Source organism: Chiloscyllium punctatum, chromosome 32 (genome assembly GCF_047496795.1).
Source record: "Chiloscyllium punctatum isolate Juve2018m chromosome 32, sChiPun1.3, whole genome shotgun sequence".
Lineage (NCBI taxonomy): Eukaryota > Metazoa > Chordata > Chondrichthyes > Orectolobiformes > Hemiscylliidae > Chiloscyllium > Chiloscyllium punctatum.
Window position 1 is genome coordinate 37,914,803 of NC_092770.1, and position 21,107 is coordinate 37,935,909.

A 21,107-nucleotide genomic window follows, 5' to 3' on the forward strand; every position below is an offset into this window, starting at 1 on the left:
TTGTGGTTGGAGTGCCAGGCCTCTAGGAATTCTCTGGCATGTCTTTGCTTAGCCTGTCCCAGGATAGATGTGTTGTCCCAGTCGAAATGGTGGTTTTTTCCCTCCGTGTGTAGGGCTATGAGGGAGAGGGGGTCATGTCTTTTTGTGGCTAGCTGGTGTTTGTGTATCCTGGTGGCTAACTTTCTTCCTGTTTGTCCTACGTAGTGTTTGTGACAGTCCCTGCATGGAATTTTGTAGATGATGTTGGTTTTGTCCATGGGTTGTACTGGGTCTTTTAAGTTTGTTAGTCCGTTATGTAAATGACACCTTTGTCATTACAAAACGAAACAAGATAGAAGAGACATTTAACATCATCAACAACACCCTCACAGGCATAAAGTTCACCAAGGAGGAAGAAACCGACAACAAACTCGCATTCCTGGACGTTACAGTCGAAAGAACGGACAACGGAGAACTACAAACCTGCGGAGACAGAAAACCGACAAACACTGACCAAATACTTAACTACACCAGCAACCATCCCAACACACGCAAACGAAGCTGTATCAGAACACTACTCCAATGAGCCACCTCACACTGCAGCACAGACGAACTTTGGAAAACAGAGTAGAACTACCTATACAAAATATTCAAGAAGAATGGATACTCAAAAAAATACAGTGCACAGATTCCCCAAGAACAAACCACGACAAGCAGACCAAACACAACCAGAAACCCTAACCACCTTACCACACATCAAACAAGTTTCAGAAATGACAGCCAGACTACTCAGACCCCTTGGAATCCTAGTAGCACACAAACCCACCGACACTCTCAAACAAAAACTAATAAACTTAAAAAACCCAGTACAACCCATGGACAAAACCAACGTCATCTACAAAGTTCCATGCAAGGACTGCCACAAACATTACATAGGACAAACAGGAAGAAAGTTAGCCACCAGGATACACGAACACCAGCTAGCCACAAAAAGACATGACCCTCTCTCCCTTGTAGCCCTACACACGGATGAAAAAAAACCCACCATTTCGACTGGGACAACACATCTATCCTGGAACAGGCTAAGCAAAGACATGCCAGAGAATTCCTAGAGGTCTGGCACTCCAACCACAACTCCATAAACAAACACATAGATCTAGATGCCATCTATCAACCCCTCAGAAAACAAACAGGAAATGACATCACCACAAACCCCAGGAACCCCATCCAGGAGAAAGATATAAATAGAAAGCAGGAGACAACAGCTTCGCTTCACTTGGAGGTCGCCACTGATGATGTTACCTAGCCAGGTAATGAAACGTCTGGATATCAAACCTACAGCTCAGCGAGCAAACCTACACCCTAAACAAGTTATGTGATTTTTAAAATTCATTTGTAGGATATGGATGTCACTAAGCCAGCGTCTATTGACCATCTCTAAATTGCCCGAGAGAAGTTGGAACTACTGTAGATCATTTGGTGCATGTACACTACCATACTGCTCGGGATGGAGTTCCAAAGTCATCTGAGCAGTAGCAGTGAAGAATCTCTGGTGTAGTTCCAAGTTGGGATGATGTGTGGCATGCATGGGGAATGTGCAGGTTCCGATGATCCATGAACTGCTGCTTACCATTCTAGATGGTACAAGTTATGCATTCGGAAGGTTAGAATGAAATTTGGTGAATTTCTGAAGTGCATCTTAGAGATGGTACATACTGCTGCCCCTGGGTGTCAGTGATAAAGAGAGTGAAAGTTAAAAGTGCTGGGTGGGTTGGAGTGTTGTTGGAGTTGCACCCATCCAGGCAGGTAGGGAGTATTCCATTACACCCCTTTGAGATGGTGGAAATGTTTTGGGGAGTCAGGAGGTGAGTTACACGCTGTTGAACTTCTAGCCTCTGACCTGCTCTTGTAACCATTGGTGTTTATGTGGTGAGTCCAGTGAGTATCTGGTCAATGGTAACCCCAAGGATGTTGACAGTGGGAGATTCAGTGATGGTAATACCATTAAATGTCAAGGGGCAGCAGATGGATTATTGGTCATTGCTTAGTGTTTGTGTAGCACAAATATTACTTGCTACTTGTCAGCCCAAGCCCAGATGTTGTCCAGGTCTTGTTGCATTTGAACATGGACTGCTTCAGTATCTGAGGACTTGTCAATGGTTCAGATCTGCAGTTCTCAAACTGGAGAAGCTACAAAGCAAGGCTACTCACAAGCTGAACCACATCACCAGTATGAGGTACACAGAGCTAAGTAAACACACAACCAACATATCAGATCTAAACTCTGCAGTCTTGCCACATCTTGTCAAGAATGGTGGTCGACATTTAAACAACTCACTGGAGGAGGATGCTATACAAATATTCCCATTCCAATGACAGGACAGCCTCACAGATGAATGTAAAATAGAAGGCTGAAGTATTTGCAACCACCTTCAGCTTGATGTGCTGAGTGAATAATCAATCACAATCTCCTCCTGAGGTCCACAGTTGCCACTCTTCAGCCAACTCAATTTATTCCACATGATAACCAAGAAATGTCTGAAGGCACTGTGTGTTCTGACAACATTTCAGTAATAGAACTGAAAACATGTGCTCCAAAACTAGCTGCAACCCTCGACATCTATTCCAGTATTCTTACAAAAATGGTTACCTGGCAAAGTGGAAAATTGCCCAAGTATGCCCTGTAGATAAAAAGCAGGGTAAATCCAACCCAGCCAATCATCACTGTATCATTCTGCTCTCAATCTTCAGCAAAGAGATAGCAGGCAAAGTCACCAACTGTGTTATCAATCAACACTTACTTAACAATAACCTGCTCAGTGTTGCTCAGTTTGAGTTCTATCAGGCCCACTCATTGACCTCATTACAGCTTTGGTCCAAATGTGGACAAAGAGCTCCACTCCAGAGAGGGTACGAGGATGGCATAAAGGTAGCATTTAGTCAAGTTTGTGGCTTTAAGGAAACCAATCAATACTGCAATCAATGATAATCGGGGGATAATTTGAGTCACCCTTGACACAAAGGAAGATCCTTGTTTTTCTTGATAGTTAATCATCTTGGCCATAGATCATCACTTACAGGAGTCTTTCAGGGTAATAACCTAGGCTTAACCATCTTCAGAAACTTGATCAATAACCTCCCCTCCAATCTTAAATGGGAATGTGTCAGCAATCCAAATGCAGCAAAGTCTAAACAACCTTCAAGCATGGGCAGCATGGTGACTCAGTGGTTAACACTGCTGCCTCACAGATCCAGGGACCCAGATTTAATTCCAGCCTCAGGAAGCTGTCTGTGAGGAGTTTGCACATTCTCCCTGTGTCTGCATGGGTTTCCTGCAGGTTCTCCAGTTTTCTCCCACAGTCTAAAGATATGCAGGTTAGGTGGATTGGCCATACTAAATTGCGCATAGTATACAGGGACGTGCAGGCTAGGTGGATTAGCCATGGGAAATGCAGGGTTATAGGGATAGGGTGGGGGGGGGGGGGGGGGGGGGGGGGGGGTCTGGGTGGAATGCTCTTTGGAGGGTAAGTGTGGACTTGATGGGCTGAATGGCCTGCTTCAACACTGTAGGGATTCTATCATTCAATGCACATAAAAGTGAGAGGTAATGACCATTTACAACAAGAGACAAACCAACTATCACATCTTGACATTCAATGGCATTACTGTCAATAATGGGCATACCACTACCTTAAAGTTCCTCTCGAAGCTACACGTCATTCTGACTAGAAAATATATTGTTGTTTCTTCAGTGTTGCTGGAACAACCCTGGGACTTACCTCCTAACAGCAGTGCTAGTGAACCTCCAGCATATGGACTACAGAAGTTCAAGAAGGTAGCTCACCACCAACTTCTCAAGGGAAATTCGAGATAGACAGTAAATGCTGCTTCAGCCATCAGTACCCATATCACATAAATAAATGAAATAAAAACTCTGTTATATTCAGCATTCTCGCCTGTTTATGTTGACAATCTAGTAAAATGGTATGTCAATTCAGAAACAGAATGAATTGTCAGACATTAGAGACCAGCTGCATTTTTCCAAGGTTGCTTTTATATTACCGTACCTTGCACTTCATCATGTCTGTGACTCTTGCCTGCATCGACTGTCCAGCTTTAGGCCTCACCAAGATGTAGATCGCTTTCACCTCAGGGCAGGACCGCAGGAGTTTCTCCACAAGTACTTTGCCCATGAAGCCAGTGGCTCCTGTGATGAGCACATTTTTTCCTGCATAGTAAGCAGCAATCGATGACATCGTGGCCAACCTTTATTTTCCCTCTCGCAGTATTCCTTGATTGAAAAGATATTAACAACATGAGTACAACTTAACATATATATCACTTGCACACTTTTAGTTCTCCTTCCTTCCCGCAGAGAGGATGATTCATAAGCATCTGCCATGAAATCATATAGGTCAAACAGAAAAAAAAGTTTGTTTTCTTAGTTCCTTCCTTCTCTGCTGTTTGAAATTTGTCTGAAAGATTGACCAACGATTAACAGGCAGTTAAGAATGGTTAGTGAAGCAGTGTAAATGCAAAGGCTGAAAATACTGGGCTGGAGGTTGTATATCCAAGTTCTGACAAACTTTCTACTTCTTTTTTGCATTAAAACAGACTGTAAAAAGAGATGGCTAAGAGAATACCAAGAGATTACTAATAAGAATGACAGGAGAAAGCTTTATCATATGAATACATTATGGAATAAGTCAGTTAGATTTGCATGTATGAACAAAAATAATTCATTTATTTGCAATGTAAGCAAAAAGGCAAGAAATTAGCTGGGTTGCAGATGTTACATAAGATATCAGCACTATACAGCATTACTGAAGAATCCTGTCTACAACAATGAATCTTGTATTTTTTACTGAGAAGAAAAACATTGGTGAAGTTTAAGACCTTTTAATTAATATCACTGTTACTCTTACAATGTAATAACCATATATACTTATTTAAAAGTCAAACATTTTAGACTTTTTTTAAGATTTAATTTATTGGGACAACTATTTCATGGCTACTACTTTTGAGGGGCTGAAATTCATGCTACCGTCCAAAATACCGTATCATTAGCAGGAGCCCAATTGGTCTCCAAACAAATAAAGTGAAAAACATGACAAATTACAGTAATTACCGGATAAAGATGATAGAATCAAGCATGAGTTAGTAAGCTTTTATTTATACATACAAAAGGTGAATAAGAAATGTAAAACAGCTTTAAATCACAATTACATGGTATATTTTAAATTAAACATGTCAAATATAAAAGTTCATTGAAATCCTGCAAAATCACCCTGTTCAACATCCTCAGCACTGAATAAAGCTTCATAATCATCAGGATGAATGATATCATTGATGAATCCGCTTCATCTTCGCTGTCTGTAGTTAGAGGTAGCACATCATCTACTTCTTCTTCTTCATCTATGTCATCCCATAGATAATCACCCTTTGTACCAGCCAATGCATTTGAAATTCCACATTTCTTGAATGATTTAGAAAGAGTGCCAGCTTTTATTTCCTTCCATGAATTAACAAACCATTCACAGATCAGTGGCAGTGACAGAGCCCACATAGTGCCACCTTTCGTGTATGTTTTTTCTCCATGATGCATCCAGTTATTCCACTTCATTCCCATCATGTCCCTAAATGGCTTATTGATGCCAACACCAATTGATTGCAAAACACTTGGACGTCTGCTGGGAATTGCAGCTACGTCAGTGTTGCGTGGTCAGATGTTAACAACAACATTCTTCACTAGATCTGATCTAATCTGTTCCCAGGTGAACAAACTCTTTTCCTTGCGTAGTCCACCAGGTTGTAAATTCCAAATTTCTTTTATCCATTTTCTTTATTCACCTTCATCTATCGAGTCTTGTGGATACATATGACAACAATTCCCTTTGGAAATTTCTCCTCTGGCAAAGCTTTTCTCTTAAAATCAGAGATTGGTTTTAACTTAGCGCCATCAGCCATTCAAGAAAGAACTAAAGTAAACCTACTTATCTCATGGTCAGGGGTTTTCACCAATATTGTTTTTTATCCTTTTTGGTTCAATTGTCCGGCATGTCGAGAATGATAGACGTTTCGTCCATTTTTCCAATGCATGATAGGAGCCTTCAGGAGGCCGAGAATGGTCATCTGGTGCTCCTGATGTGATCTTCTCTACATCAGGGTGACCAAACATAAACTAAGGGAACGGTTTGCCGAACATCTCAGCCGGGCTAACTGGGACTGACTCAATCCCCCAGTCACTACCCATTTTAATTCCCCTTCCCATTCCCTTTCTGATATGATCATCCTTGACCTCCTTCATTGCCACATTGAATCAATTTGCAAACTTGAGGAACAATACCTCACCTTCTGCCTGGGCAGCATACAGTCTAGAGGACTCAACACTGAGCTCTCCAATTTCAAATAATCTCCTTTCCCATCCCCCGACTCCTTTACCAGCCCTTCCCCCTCCCTTCCATTCCTCTCAGTCACCTACTGGATTCATGCCTTCCATCGACCAACCAGGCCGTACCCTCTACCTGTCTCCCCCATCCCCACTCCCTTTATCTGCAGCTCCCCCGACACCCAACCCCAGTCCTGAAGAAGGGTTACATACAAACGTCGATTTCTCCACTCCTGATGCTGCCTTGCTCGCTATGTTCTCCCAGCCTCCTGCCTGACTACCTAGGTTTACCTCTGTTGGCACACTTTCCTTTCAGCATTGTCTGAAGTTGGTTCGATATCTTTTCCAGTCTCTCACAAGTTTCTCAGAAACACAAAATCTTGCTGTTACACAGTTATTTGTCTTCTCTGCAACTTCAATACCTTTCAGTTTAAACACGGCTGTATATTGTTTGTTTTTTTTTCCTGGAGGGCATTTTTACACAAAATATTGAAGAAATTTCAAAACCTCAACTAGGTATGTGACTGTATTCCACATGTTTGGTTGTCACCTGATTCTAACCTGACGCATCTTAAACCTTTGCAACAAACTGGTGTGAATTGTTCAACAAATCACATAATAGCAGGAAAATAAACTTGCATTTCCTCATTGTAACACTTATATACAGGATGATACCTTGACTTAGAAATGTTGACCTGTTAACTGGGAAGAACTAAGGTTGACTTTTACATGAGATATATGGAAAATTCCAGATGTTTTTCGCCAAACATAGAGCTCAACTTTCACAGGAGATCGGCTATCACTTGAGTATATATGATACACTGATTTCTAACGTACACTCTCTGATGTTTTGGAGGTCCATCCCAGAAGCCTGCGTACCCACAGAAGCTTTCTGGTGCCTAATCATAACTGCTACTGCACACAGGTACTGACGATTGAGAGGGAACATTCACTCGGGACAACTCAGCAATTCTAAGCAGATTTGAAAAATAATTAGTGAGCGATCTATATTTTTCTCACAGTACAGTGGACCAGGAGTTGAGATGACTCTATAGTGAACAGTGGGCTGAATAGAATGGGCAATTTATTTTGTACAGTTTGCCATTGACAGCATTCTGTTTCACGCGAATGATGTTTATCAATAATTGTTGTCAGGAATGTACTGAGCATTTTGTTTCAGAAAAAAATCCCTCAAACTATTATTTGGGTAAGGGAGTCACAACGGCTGCTGGGCTACATCAGGTGGTGGTAAGCAGGTATGTTTGGTGCTATCATCTCACTTATCTGATAGTACTGTTGGGCTGAATACTTTGGGGCAGCACATTGGCTCAGTGGTTAGTACTGCTGCCTCACAGCACCAAGGACCCGACATTCTCGGGCGACTGTGTGGAGTTTGCATTTTCTCCCCGTGTCTGCGTGGGTTTCCTCTGGGTGCTCTGATTTCCAAAGATGTGCAAGTTAGGTGAATTGGCCTTGCTAAGTTGCCCATAGTGTTCAGGGATGTGTAGACTAGGTGTATTAGTCAGGGATAAATGCTGAGTAGTAGGGGAATGAGTCTGGATGGGTTACTCTTCAGAGGTTTGGTGTGGACTTAGGCCAATGGGCCTATTTCCACACTGTAAGAGTTCTAATTCTAATTTGAATGGCTCTTGCTCTTGTCCAATCAGCACTAAATTCTGTTCTTAAAGGCAGTCTGTTCCTCTTAGAAGGACAGCTACATGATTCACAGAAGGTCACTGCTGTGTTTATGAACTGGAAAGATGGAACATCAGGGCTGACAAAGGAGTCCAGGTCAGCCCTCAAACTACATTCACCAGTAGTTGAATTCATTCCAAAACCCCTAAATCGCTTGTGAAAAATCAACCAAAGAAAGACTGGCCCACTTGGATGGAGAGATAAAATCCCTGACAACTGCAGCTTCAATCAGATGTTCTGTTTCTCCCATGCATGTTTCTCAAGCTCATCCAATCAGGGATTCCCCTGATTCCCGCTCCTGCAGCTCCTCATGAGAAAGAATCAGGTACTGGAGAAATGGCAAGATCAGATGGGAAGAGTGTGTGATTGGATGAGCTGGAAATGTCACTTTGGCTAATCCAGAGCCAGGCAGTGAACAGGCAGCAGAGCCCCAAGTGTTAGCTAGAGATGGAGATAGGCAAAACAGTGGGTGTACGAACTGAGTGAAATCTCATCTTGGAAACAGAGTTTGGGAGTTCCAGTTGCCATAAATTAACATAGATTCAAAGTTAAAAGATTTAGTAATGTTGGTAAGTTAAGAGTTAAAAGAGTTGGTATTTGTGCTATCTTAATCGTCTAAATAAGAAAACCTTTAAAAACACAATACAGAAGGTAACAGCCAACTTTCTTCCAACAAAGGACTTAGTGGAAAAGAAAAGTCGTCTTCAAAAATCTCCCTCAGCAAGCTTTCGCAGAGAGCCCCTGAACAAAAATACTTTGATGCACAGCCATAGATACTGCACAGCAGCATTGATTGATATAGGAAGACAGAAGGAGAGATGACATTGTTCCACTGGGTCTAGGAGGCCCTGAAGGAACACCCTCAAAGGGGCTTGACGTTACACGTTCAGGGAGATCAATTCCCATCATCTGGACCCAAAGATGTAGCAGCACTACCACAGGAGATCTAATGGAATAGATGGGTACCAAGACAGTGAACACATCTTCAAGACAGCTCCTACGTATCATTCTACCAGCCACTAACATTGTTCAACGAACCATAGCCCATTACTCGCCCAGCAGGCGACTTGACTCCCTAGACTCAGGTCTACTATCCAATTACCTCCATTCTCAGAACCATCTCTCACTGCCTCCACAGACTTCCAATCATTCAGCTGTGACAAGCAGATTATTCAAGCATAATCACACTTTTTTTTCTTCATTTCTGTTGCAGGGCAAGCTGGAACACACACAGGTGAGCAAAGGAAATCTGTCTGGGCACAAAGCTGTATAGACATGGCTCTCAGATTAACAGTTCAGTTGCAACAGAGCCCAAGCCAGCAATGGAAGATGAGAACGATGAAGATAACAGCAAGTGACTGTCTCATGCTTGTTCTCAACACCATGCTCACTCTCATTTTGTCATATGACATGATGGTCAAGTTACTAAGATCACACTCTCCACCCAAACCCTTCCCTCTTCTAACCTCCCTTTTGCAATTTTCTGATTTCAGACATCCTAGAAGTGCCACCTGCTCAATCTCAAGGATAACACTACGTCATTTGATTGGGCACTTATGGTGACCAGCAATTTCACATCCCGGACAGGGTGGTACAGAGTTGTGATGTACATCAGTAGGCTGCAGTCCTACCAAAGGAAAAGAATGATTCCTGTTCCAGCTCACGGGCGGTCCTGCTGCAGAGGAGCCAGTACATGGGGTGGTGTATAGTACAATATTGTTGAGCAATGTAATCCAAGGTGTAAGGTCCATTGGCTGGCCTGCCAACAATCTTCTGACACTGCAATTTGATAGAGGGTAACACTCAGAGCTTGCTCCCCCTCCAACTTCTGATCCATCTCCCCATCATCCTGCAAGTGCACTGCGAACGCAGCCCTCAACACTGTTGTGTGGCCAGGTTACCTGATCCTCTCTACTCTGCGGACAAAGTAACACACCCTGCTAAATCTAGGAATGCACTACAACACCTTCACTTCAGAGTATTTTCAGAAACATTTAAATTGCAAAGTTCTTCACAATTATCTCATCTCAAGCAAGCCCTTTAAGAGAGGTTCAGGTTGAAATCTTTTGCAGCAGAATGCTTGTTCTTTGGTGATCAGCCTTTGAGATTCTGGGATGTAACTACTGTAACAATTCAGCAGCTTCTGGTGCCTGAAAGTGGCACCCACACGTGTGTGTTTCTCAACATAAGGGTTGTACAATTCCAGCGTGTAATAGATCAGAATTATATATACTTAGACTTTTACATTAGTTCATCAACACTTGGATTTTTTGCAGACTTACAAAATGTGTGGCTTTGGGAGGTTTATATTTTCAAACTAGTGAACAACACAATAACATTAGTGCATTTCTCCTGGTAAATGTGAACAAAGAAAGTATGGGAGTCATGGTCACGAAGCTGTTATTTGTTGAATTGAATAGTAACTAAAATGGGAAGGATGACAAGGTTTATGCTCTTAACATTCTAATGATGGCATATTATTGTGTAAATCTACCAGCTTTTGTTATTATTTTAACCTCACCAGTAGTAACAACAAGGTGTGAATGTAGTATACTCCAAGTACCACTTGTTGCAGTATCTGTTTACATGCCAACTATTTTCATTGCGTCTCGAAAACACAATGTAGCAAGTCCACGAAAGTCTCAACAGAACCGAGTAAATTGAAATTAGAGGCAAAAGCAAACTGAATAGCAGCCACTGATCAATATTTCAAGAAACATTGTGCAATCAGAACCAACAGTGAATCAGTTAAATTATCATCTTCAGAATCTGATAGTGTTTTGGCACATATATTAGCAGATTTATTCCCACCTCTGACATCCTATTTTAAATGCTCAAGTGCACAACATGCAAACAAATGGCAGAATCTGCAGAGAATACGCTTTGCTGAAGATCAGCTCAGCAAGGACTGCCCTTGCAGCATTTACAGAACCCAGCATGCTGAAACTTAGAATCAGACGTCACTCCTGAATTACAACACAGCTTGATTACAATAATTCATAGCAGGTTTACATTTTAGGCTGGCGTGTTTGGCATTACTGAGCAGTCCCCATACACACAAATTTGTATGCAAATACCGTGGCTATGGAAACCGCGTGATTTGTCCTGGACAGTAAGAAAAGTCGTGCTGTTTATTCCCACAACTGAAGCAGCTCAACTTGCTGAACAAACATGATGCAGATGAAATAATCACAAGAATTTAAAATGTAAAACAGCTAACCACACTCCACTTACAAACGTAAAGTTAAATTTTTGTGTCACACAGGAAGTCACTGCAGCATTCCATTAATGCTATTCAACAACATTACTGAGCTGCTTTTATTTAATAAAAATTACAATGTCACTTTTTTGGTTCTCATTTTCTCTGAGATGACTCAAAAAGCAAGATGACCCACACCACCATTATAAGTCAAACACATAACCAGTTGCTAGGAGGAGAATGAAAATAGCTTGGGAGAATTTCCTGCCACCCCCTGCAGAGCTTCCATTCTGTTATCAACACTTTTCCAGGATAAAGTGCTGATTTCTTTAAGTTATATTGCAGCATCTACTTTTTTCTAAAAATATGCAAAGCTCATAATATATAAAACAATAGTTGTTTTTGAAATAACTCCACAGAGGCCAGTATCCCATCATCAAGCCGCCCTTTATTTATATATGGAGAGTCGTTGACACTGATCCAGCTCCCTCAGAGCCAGCTCTCAGACTGAACAGGATGTCTGACACTCCTGTTCTTATCTGTCAGCCCCAATTAGGGAACTCATATTTTATGCGGTCCTCTTGGCTGACCTCCTTACAATTACTGCAGCTCTAACCAAGTTCTGCTCCCGTTCTTCCACCAGACGTTGTGATTAACTCCTGGGTTACAGTTCACAGTGTCACATGAAGCTATCAACCACATTTCATCCTCACCCCACATACACATACAGCTACCAATATTTGGCCTTCATATATTAACTTACAGCAGAGTGGGTGTTGATAGCCAAACCTGGTCCAAACCTTTTTCCACATCCACACTTCTCTACTTTTCAGTTGAGGCTGCTGGACAGCAACACTAACTGCTGGACCTACCTGATCTCCAGTGAATCACTGATTTCATATTGTTTACACATCCAACAAATGCTAATTTTGTCATTAATGTCTCTGATTTCTTTCTTTTGTTGATTCATTCCTTCCAGCATGATAAAACCATAGCATGTTTTCACTGTTTCTATGTTAATAAAAAAAGTTCACCCAAAGGAATCTGCAGAAGGTCACTAGTGTTTTTGTTAATGCAGCAATTTCAGTGAGGTTTGCTGCATTACAAAGATACAACATTACTTCAGCTTCCTTTCTATTTGCAATTTTTTTTATTAACAATGGAGATGACAAATTCTGTAATTGTAAGTAATTCTGATGCTGTTTTTGATTTTTCATACTTGAAACTGTAAGAGAGCCAACTGTATAATTTGTGTGATCCAGCAACTATATGGTATCTCCAGACATCGACCACCTTGATCCAGGTTCTTTCCAGCAAGATATATATTTTGATAAAATTTCTTTGTAAAGGTTATTTAGACATTTCTACATTTAAAAATATTATTAGCATTATGAATCACATCAATGGTAAATTATGCAGCCATGGTCACAAATAGAGATAGTTATCACCTATCACAGCTGCCTGCACACAATTTCCATGCATGTCACATCCTGGAATACATTTTTCATTGTACTCTTTGGGTTCATTTTTATTAATTCATGGATGTAGGTATCACTGACTAGACCAGCATTTAATTGCCCATCCTTAATTGCCCAGAAGGCTGGAGTCTGGGTATGTCTGGTGTCACATGTAGGCAAAAGCAGATAAGGATGGCACATTTCATTCCCTAAAGAACATTAGTGAACCAGATGGGTATTTTCCAACAATAAGCAATGGTTCCACAGTTATCATGAAACACTTATTTCCAGATTATTATTGAATATAAATTCCACCATCTGCCAGGTAGGATTGGATTCCAGGTCCCCAGAACATTGCCTGCTTATCATTAATAATGCCACCAAAAGTTTATGAATGTAAGGATTAAGTTATAAAAAAAGATAATAAAAGCCATGTTTAGTTGATTTTATGTCCATCAGTCTACTTTGATCATCAGGAAAGTGACAGAAGGGGTAATCAAAAGTACAATCACACAGCATTTACTTAGTAATACTCTAGGAGAAAGTGAGGACTGCAGATGCTGGAGATCAGAGCTGAAAATGTGTTGCTGGAAAAGCGCAGCAGGTCAGGCAGCATCCAAGGAGCAGGAGAATCAACGTTTCGGGCATGAGTCCTTCTTCAGGAATCAATTCTTCACGAATTCCTGAAAAAGGTCTCATGCCCGAAACGTTGATTCTCCTGCTCCTTGGATGCTGCCTGACCTGCTGCGCATTTCCAGCAACACATTTTCAGTGAGTAATACTCTTCCTACTGACTCTCAGTTTGGGTTCTGGCAGGGCAAATCAGCTCCCGACCTCATTACTGCCTTGGTTCAAAGATGGACAAAAGAGCTTAGTTCTGGACATGTGGTGACAGTGACAGCGCTTGACATCAAGGCAGTAGTTGATCAAGTGCGTCATCAAGGAATCTGAGCAAAGTTAGAGTTAATGGAGATCAGGTAGAAACTCCTATGGTTAGAGGTATACCTGGCACAAGGGAGATGATTCTGGTTTTTGGAAGTCAATTATCACATTTCCATAACATCTCTGCAGGAGTTCCACAGAGTAGTGTCCTTGGCCCAAACATCTTTAGCTGCCTCATTGAAGACTGGTTAGAGGAGGGATGTTAGCTGAATATGTTAGCTAAACAATTTTTAGCACCATTCTTGATACTTCAATTACTGCAGTCCATGTCCAAATGTGGTAAGACTTGGACAACTTCCAGGCCTAAGCTGAATATTCCAGGCTTGAGCAAGTAACATTCATGCCATAGAAATGTCAGACAATGCCCATCTGCTATGAGACAATCCACCCACCACCCCTTGACACTCAAAGGTGTTACTATCTCTGAATCTCCCACTGTCAACATCCAGGGGGTTACCATTGACCAGAAACTGAATTAGACTGGCCATGTAAATACTGCAGCTACAAGAAGAGATAAGAGGCTAGGAATGCTGTAATGGGTAACTCATCTTCTGACTGCCTAAAACATCTCCATTACACACATGACCCCCAAGTCAGAGCATAATGGAATACTCTCTACTTGCCTGAATGAATGCAACTCCAACAACACTCACGAAGCTTGACACCATCCAGAACAAAGCAGCCTGCCTGATTGACAGTGCATTCATAAACACTTACGTCGTCCGTCACCAACACATGGTAGCAGCATTCTGTACTATCAACAAGATGTAGTGCAGAAATTCAACAATGCTTCTTGGACAACATCTCCCAAAACTACAATCACTACCATCTAGAATGAAGAGGGCAGCAGATGCATGGGATCATACCTTTTGCCAGGCCTTTTTCAAGCCAGACACTATCCTTACTCAGACATATATTAGCCTTCCTTCATTGTCACTGGGTGCAAAATCCTGGAACTCCCTCCCTAACAACCTTATGGGTATTCTTACACCAAAAGGACTGCAGCAAGTGCAGAAAGGAGTTCACCACATTCTTTCAAGGACAAACAGATGAATGAATGAATGAATGAATGAAAAAATGCTTATAAAATATCTGAAAGAATAAGGTAAGTATGAGACTCCTGGCTATGAATATCACTCATTATAGAAGCTACTGCAACAAAACGGACATGAAGGAATTGTGTTAATACAGTGGGACTCTAATTAATTTCAATTTGTAGAGAATATATGAATGATACTGATAACATGGAAGTAATGTGTTACAGAATGGTCAGTAGACATTATATAATGGAATTCTGTGATGGAAAATACAAGAAATAGGATTACCATCAAAGACCATGCTGTATGATATATAAGTACAAACAACCATGTTTGTTGTCTTTCTCTTCTCAGATTATTTGTAAGTCAATGTTTTAAAGAGAGATAGGTTTTTAAGATTTACTTACACATGGTTAATTTTCTTCAGAAGATAGTGGAAAATGGAGAATGTTTATATGATTTTATAAATAGGGAATAAAGGAGGAAACATTTTGACTTTAATCAATTATTTATTTCATGCAAAAATAAAAAATTATCATGGGTCTAGTTCTGAACTGTACCTCATTAGTATGATTCCATTATCATAAACATCTGAGGAGCATAAATAGAAGAAGAAAATAATCTGCAATTTAATGAAATTAAACAACTAATTATATGGAGTGTATCAGCTGCAACCATCTAGACCATTATTAGATTAGCAGCGACTATGAAAAAATAAGAGGAAATATATTGACAAGTAGTGTTTCTCAGAATGTTGTCCTTGAAGATCAAAGAGGTGTAAATTAACGTCAGTGACTCATTTCTTGGACACTGACTGAGCATTTGCATGCTGGATGGTAAAGCACAGCACAGTTTGAGACATGGAGTACAATTTGAAAGGGGTTCAATCTAAATGACTAAATACAGAGCTTGTGCACAAAACGTAAGGCTTCATTTTACAGTATTGCGGAAATGTATTATTTAAGTAACATCTTACACATTAAATTTTAAACAGAGGTCCCATGTGCCTGGTCAAGTGGCTGGAAAAGATCCTTGGCACTATTTCAACAAAGAGGAAGGGAGCTATCATGGGTGTCCTGGCCAATATTAATCCTGCAATCAAAAATGTGAACATATGGACATTATCACATTGATGTATGTGGATGCTTGCTGTGCACTTATGGTTTGTTTTACCTTCTACATTACAATACTGACTGTACTTCAGAAGTATTTCATTTGCCAGAGAAATTCAGTGGTCATGAAAAATGTTTTACATATGTAAGTCTCTCATTTCTCTTTTCTTTAATGATCTTATGTTTGCTTTACCGACCTTACATTTCCTTGAGTTCTGAGTTTGCTGCTCCTTTCTATGGGTAAATAAAAGCAAAATACTGCAGATGCTGGAGATCTGAAATTAAAACATTAAGTGCTTGAAAAACTCAGACGATCGGCACCATCTATGGAGAGAGAAACAAGAGTTAACTTTTTAAGTCCAATATGACTCTTCTTCAACTCAAAATATCTGTGACTAACCATATGGGGTGAAAATCCTTGTTAAAGAAGATGAATAAGACTACTCAGAGATTCACCATGCAGTATGGAAACAGATGTGCACATCAGCCAAACCTGGTAGGGTCCATAAACTCTCCTCTCTGAAAAACACTGATGTAAAATATGGTTATTTATGACAACCTGGCAATTTTCATGGTTTGATTTTTTTCCTGGTAACAAAATTATTGAATTCAATTTCTCAATGTGCCATGCTAGGATTAACCTGTAACCAGTGGGCTACTGGTACATCATTATAATCATCACATGACCTGACCACCATCATCTCAAAACTCAAATCCCAGGGGAAAAGTAAGCACAAACAAATTACTGTTGACTCTCAAGTAATCTTCTGCATAAAATCATATTTTGGTTTGGGCAAATGACATTTTGACAAAATTTACTTTTTGAAAAATCCAGACCAAAGAATTCACAGAGAAAAATGAAGGTGAAATTGAAATAGCGTTTCAGGGCCAATGTTTGCCTGTGTTGTGTGTATTTTGACATTTGAATAACCAAATTTATTGCTCATTCAATATTCTGAATGAATTACCTACTTAGGATACTAAATAGAACATCAGTTTTACCAAAAATGATCAAATTATTCGTAAATTAGAACTGCAGAAAAAAAGGCACTTTCAGAGATTTTTCATTTCATTCCAAATATTTTGCCAGCCTTAGAATAGCTGCATCAAACTGACTGATATGAGACTTGAAGGTTAACCATGTCCTAAATTCCTTTGTAGCTAAAATGGCAGAGAATTCAATTTACAAATGGATATCCAAAATATAAAATAAATTGACTCTTTTGATATCAGAACCTCTGAAGTATAATTGGATTTGACCGTTAGCTTCTGTAAGATGTGGTTTGCAAGATCAAATGTTGTTCTGCTCAAGCATGTGCCAAAAGGACCATTACATAATGATGGACAGATATTTCTATCATTCTTTTTAAAGGAGAAATTCTAAATCAGGAAGCAGTGCAAGCATTTCCTGAGCAGAAACAATTAGAAATAGAACTTTAGTTCTAAAGATTCTTTGCCACCTGCTTTAATCTGAATTATTTGATTATAATACAATACTTGCCTGTATTCTCATTTACCAAATATTTCCACTTAAGTTACTGAAGATGAAATTGTGAGATCAATACCCTTTAGCTGGTTTCTCGCAGTACAGCACCTTATTCAAGACAGCCTATCACTAAGAAATGGAGAGAAGCAGGAAGCAGATGGGTGGCACCAAAATATATGCAAGGATTAGGAGGTAGAGCAGATCTGGATGAGACACCAGTGTCACTTGCAGCACAATAAATGAGCTGTACCTATGTAGGTTTGTAACAAACTAAATTGGCAGCAATGACAAATATGAAGAAACTGAAATAAAAGAGAATGGATAAAATACATACAATGAACTGAAATATTAGAGAAAGAGCCAAGCAGTTACAGACCTAGGTGTTACAGCAATGAGATATGCAATGTTTATATTACCTTATTATCAGCACTCCATTTTATTTATATATTGTAATTAGTCAGTAAACTAATCAGTAAGTTTTCAGCATATTGCTATTCATTTTGCTAGTTTTATTGAAGGTGAGCACACCGACTGTTTCCAGAAGTTAGTGATAATGCTGAAGGTTCTTCTCCTGTGTTAGCTCATGTGCAAGATTTTCATTAGTTTGTTTTATTAGTGTTGAATGCCAAGGGTGCAATTACTGTGTAAAGTACTCAGGAAACCTAATTTTCTTTGGGGAAGACAACGATGTATTACTCTGTTATGATACAAAGTGCAAGCACTTCATTGAATTATTGACTACAAGACAGCAACAAATTAAGTTGGAAAAATAGGCTTGGGAACTTGTGAAAGATGGTGTCATTTTACTGGAGGACCTGGATTCAGGGGTTTCACAATCTGTTGTGTGACATATAAAAAGTAAAAGATAAAGAATGCAAAAGCCATACATTAACCCCACAAAATGAAAGCCTTTTTGCATTTTCCAATGTGGCCGGTCTAAACAATGCAATGACATTTAGGATATAATCCCAGCAAAACATTAAAAATAATTCCCGCATAGTATCAAATTCCAAGTTATTGCAGTGTTTCAGTACATAGCAATGACCTGATTAAGACAACCAAGGTACAATGCGAAAACTAATTTGCCTGATACAAATTGGGCAGAATATTTTGTAATATGGGGTTTTTATTGCTGATTCTTTATTTGTGATAATAGCTTCTGAAAGATCTTTTCCAGTATGATTATAATCAACATTATTTTAGCAAGGCGTTCGATAAGGTTCCCCACAGCAGGCTATTATACAAAATGCGGAGGAATGGGATTGTGGGAGACATAGCAGTTTGGATCAGTAATTGGCTTGCTGAAAAAAACACAGAGGGTTGTAGTTGATGGAACATGTTCATCTTGGTGTCCATTTACTAGCGGCGTACCGCAAGGGTCGGTGTTGGGTTCACAGCTGTTCGTCATTTTTATAAATGACCTGGATGAGGGCTTAGAAGGGTGGGTTAGTAAATTTGCAGACGACACTAAGGTCGGTGGAGTTGTGGATAGTGACAAAGGATGTAGTAGGTTGCAGGGAGACATAGATAGGATGCAGAGCTGGGCTGAGAGGTGGCAAATGGAGTTTAATGTGGACAAGTGTGAGGTGATACACTTTGGCCGGAGTAATCAGAATGCAAAGTTCTGGGCTAATGGTAGGATTCTTGGGAGTGCAGATGAGCAGAGAGATCTCGGTGTCCATGTACACAGATCCCTGAAAGTTGCCACCCAGATTAACAGGGTTGTTAAGAAGGCATACAATGTTCTGGCCTTTATTAATAGAGGGATTGAGTTCCGGAACCAGGAGGTTATGCTGCAGCTGTACAAAACTCTGGTACGGCCACACTTGGAGTATTGTGTGCAGTTCTGGTTACCGCATTATAAAAAGGATGTGGAAGCTTTGGAAAGGGTGCAGAGGAGATTTATTAGGATGTTACCTGGTCTGAAAGGAATGACTTATGAGGAAAGGCTGAGGGCCTTGAGGCTGTTCTCGTTAGAGAGAAGAAGGTTGAGAGGTGACTTAATAGAGACTACAAGATAATCAGAGGGTTAGATAGGGTGGACAGGGAGAGCCTTTTTCCAAGTATGGGGACGGCAAACACGAGGGGACACAACTTTAAAGTGAGGGAAGATAGGTGTAAGACAGATGTCAGAGGTAGTTTCTTTACTCAGAGAGTAGTAAGGGTATAGAATGCTTTGCCTGCAACGGTAGTAGATTCGCCAAGTTTAAGTGCATTTAAGTCATCATTGGACAGGCATATGGACGTACATGGTATAGTGTAGGTTAGATGGGCTTCAGATTAGTATGACAGGGCGGCGCAACATCGAGGGCCGAAGAGCCTGTACTGCGCTGTAATTTTCTATGTTCTATAACATACCAGATAGAGTTAAGGGTCACAAGGCTTCATCTGTATAATCAAGGTTAAAATGGGAAAAGCAAAATTAATAGAATTTATTCTACAGTAACTATCTATAAATAATAAAAAATACTTATTCTATGCTCAGGAAATTTTACTTTAATACCTATTGTGACATGCACATTAATTTAAATTAAAAATGAAAAAGAGTATTCATTTAATTAACTCACCTTTTTTATTGCATTAAATTGAAAACTAACATTTTAGTTTATGATATGGCCATCTCCCTTTTTCAATATGATAGTCCCTTTTCTAAAAATATTTTTAAACACCATACATTTTCTTGATTGGCCAGGAGAATGTGATAAGAAGAAATTACATTTGAATGTGGTCATAAAAGATAGTCTTGTGCATGTCTATTCAGTACTTTCAGAATCAGTACTCAAATTTTATTTGTACTTATTACTAGTGAACAGCAAAATGGTATAATTGTTGAAATTAAGAAATGACTACCATCACAACACTAAAATTTTACAAATCTTTCAATAGTCTTGATGCCAGTGCAGTGGAAAAAAAGCTGTGAATGTTTGTGAAACACGTGTTGTTAACTTCTTCTATTAGGAGGACATAATATGTGGATTTTGGTGAATAAAGCTTGAGTGATTTGACAATTCCCATTCTTAACTCTGCATGCTAACGGCTGCTGAGCTATTCCAGTAACAGAATATGAGCAATTGTTGAGTACTATCAGAGTTATAACTGTGATGCTAATGCTAAACGAATCTCAAAAACAATCTGTGGTTATTATTTGGAGTTTATAGAATAAGCTCAGTTACTGACCATAATTAAAAGATTTTACCTTTTTTCCCCTCCATTAAGCAGGAAGCAGTTTGTTCAATTAGCTAGAAAATGAGTAAATTTTCTCATTCCTGACTATTTCTCAAACCTGACTATTCTATCAGGTTTCACTTACATAGGTCACTGTTTATTTCACAGATGCAAAATATTTATTCCACTTCCCAAGCTGCATAGGTTTCTGAATTAGTATCAGTGTCCAATGACCAAAATATACCATGTTGTAAGGATCAACTAATGTGCATTACACAAGTAACAGTCAATGATCCTCTATGAGAAGACAGAATCTAACCATCACCCTTGATGTTCTACAGCATTGCCATCACCAAATCCACCATTATCTACATCCTGGGGGGTTACCATTGATCAGAAATTTAATTGGATCAGCTATATGAAACTGTAGTCACAGAACATTATGATACGAAGATAGGTGGAGTTGTGGACAGTGAGGAGGGCATTTGTCGTTTGCAAAGGGACTTAGATATGTTGCAGAGCTGGGCTGAGGAGTGGCAGATGGAGTTCAACCCTGCCAAATGTGAGGTTGTCCATTTTGGAAGAACAAATAAGTATGCGGAATACAGGGTTAATTGTAGGGTTCTTAGTCAGGTGGAGGAACAGAG

The 21,107-nt window shown here is 39.9% G+C and overlaps 1 protein-coding gene across 1 annotated transcript in view; it reads right to left on the reverse strand.

Annotated features, from left to right (window-relative positions):
- The window catches only part of LOC140458063 (fatty acyl-CoA reductase 1), a 199,017-nt gene that overhangs the window by 130,819 nt on the left and 47,091 nt on the right, over window positions 1-21,107 (reverse strand). Inside the window, exon 2 of the mRNA XM_072552107.1 lies at window positions 4,047-4,270. Within this exon, the coding sequence (XP_072408208.1) occupies window positions 4,047-4,235 (189 nt within the window). The 5' untranslated portion in view covers window positions 4,236-4,270. The remainder of the gene's footprint in view (window positions 1-4,046; window positions 4,271-21,107) is intronic.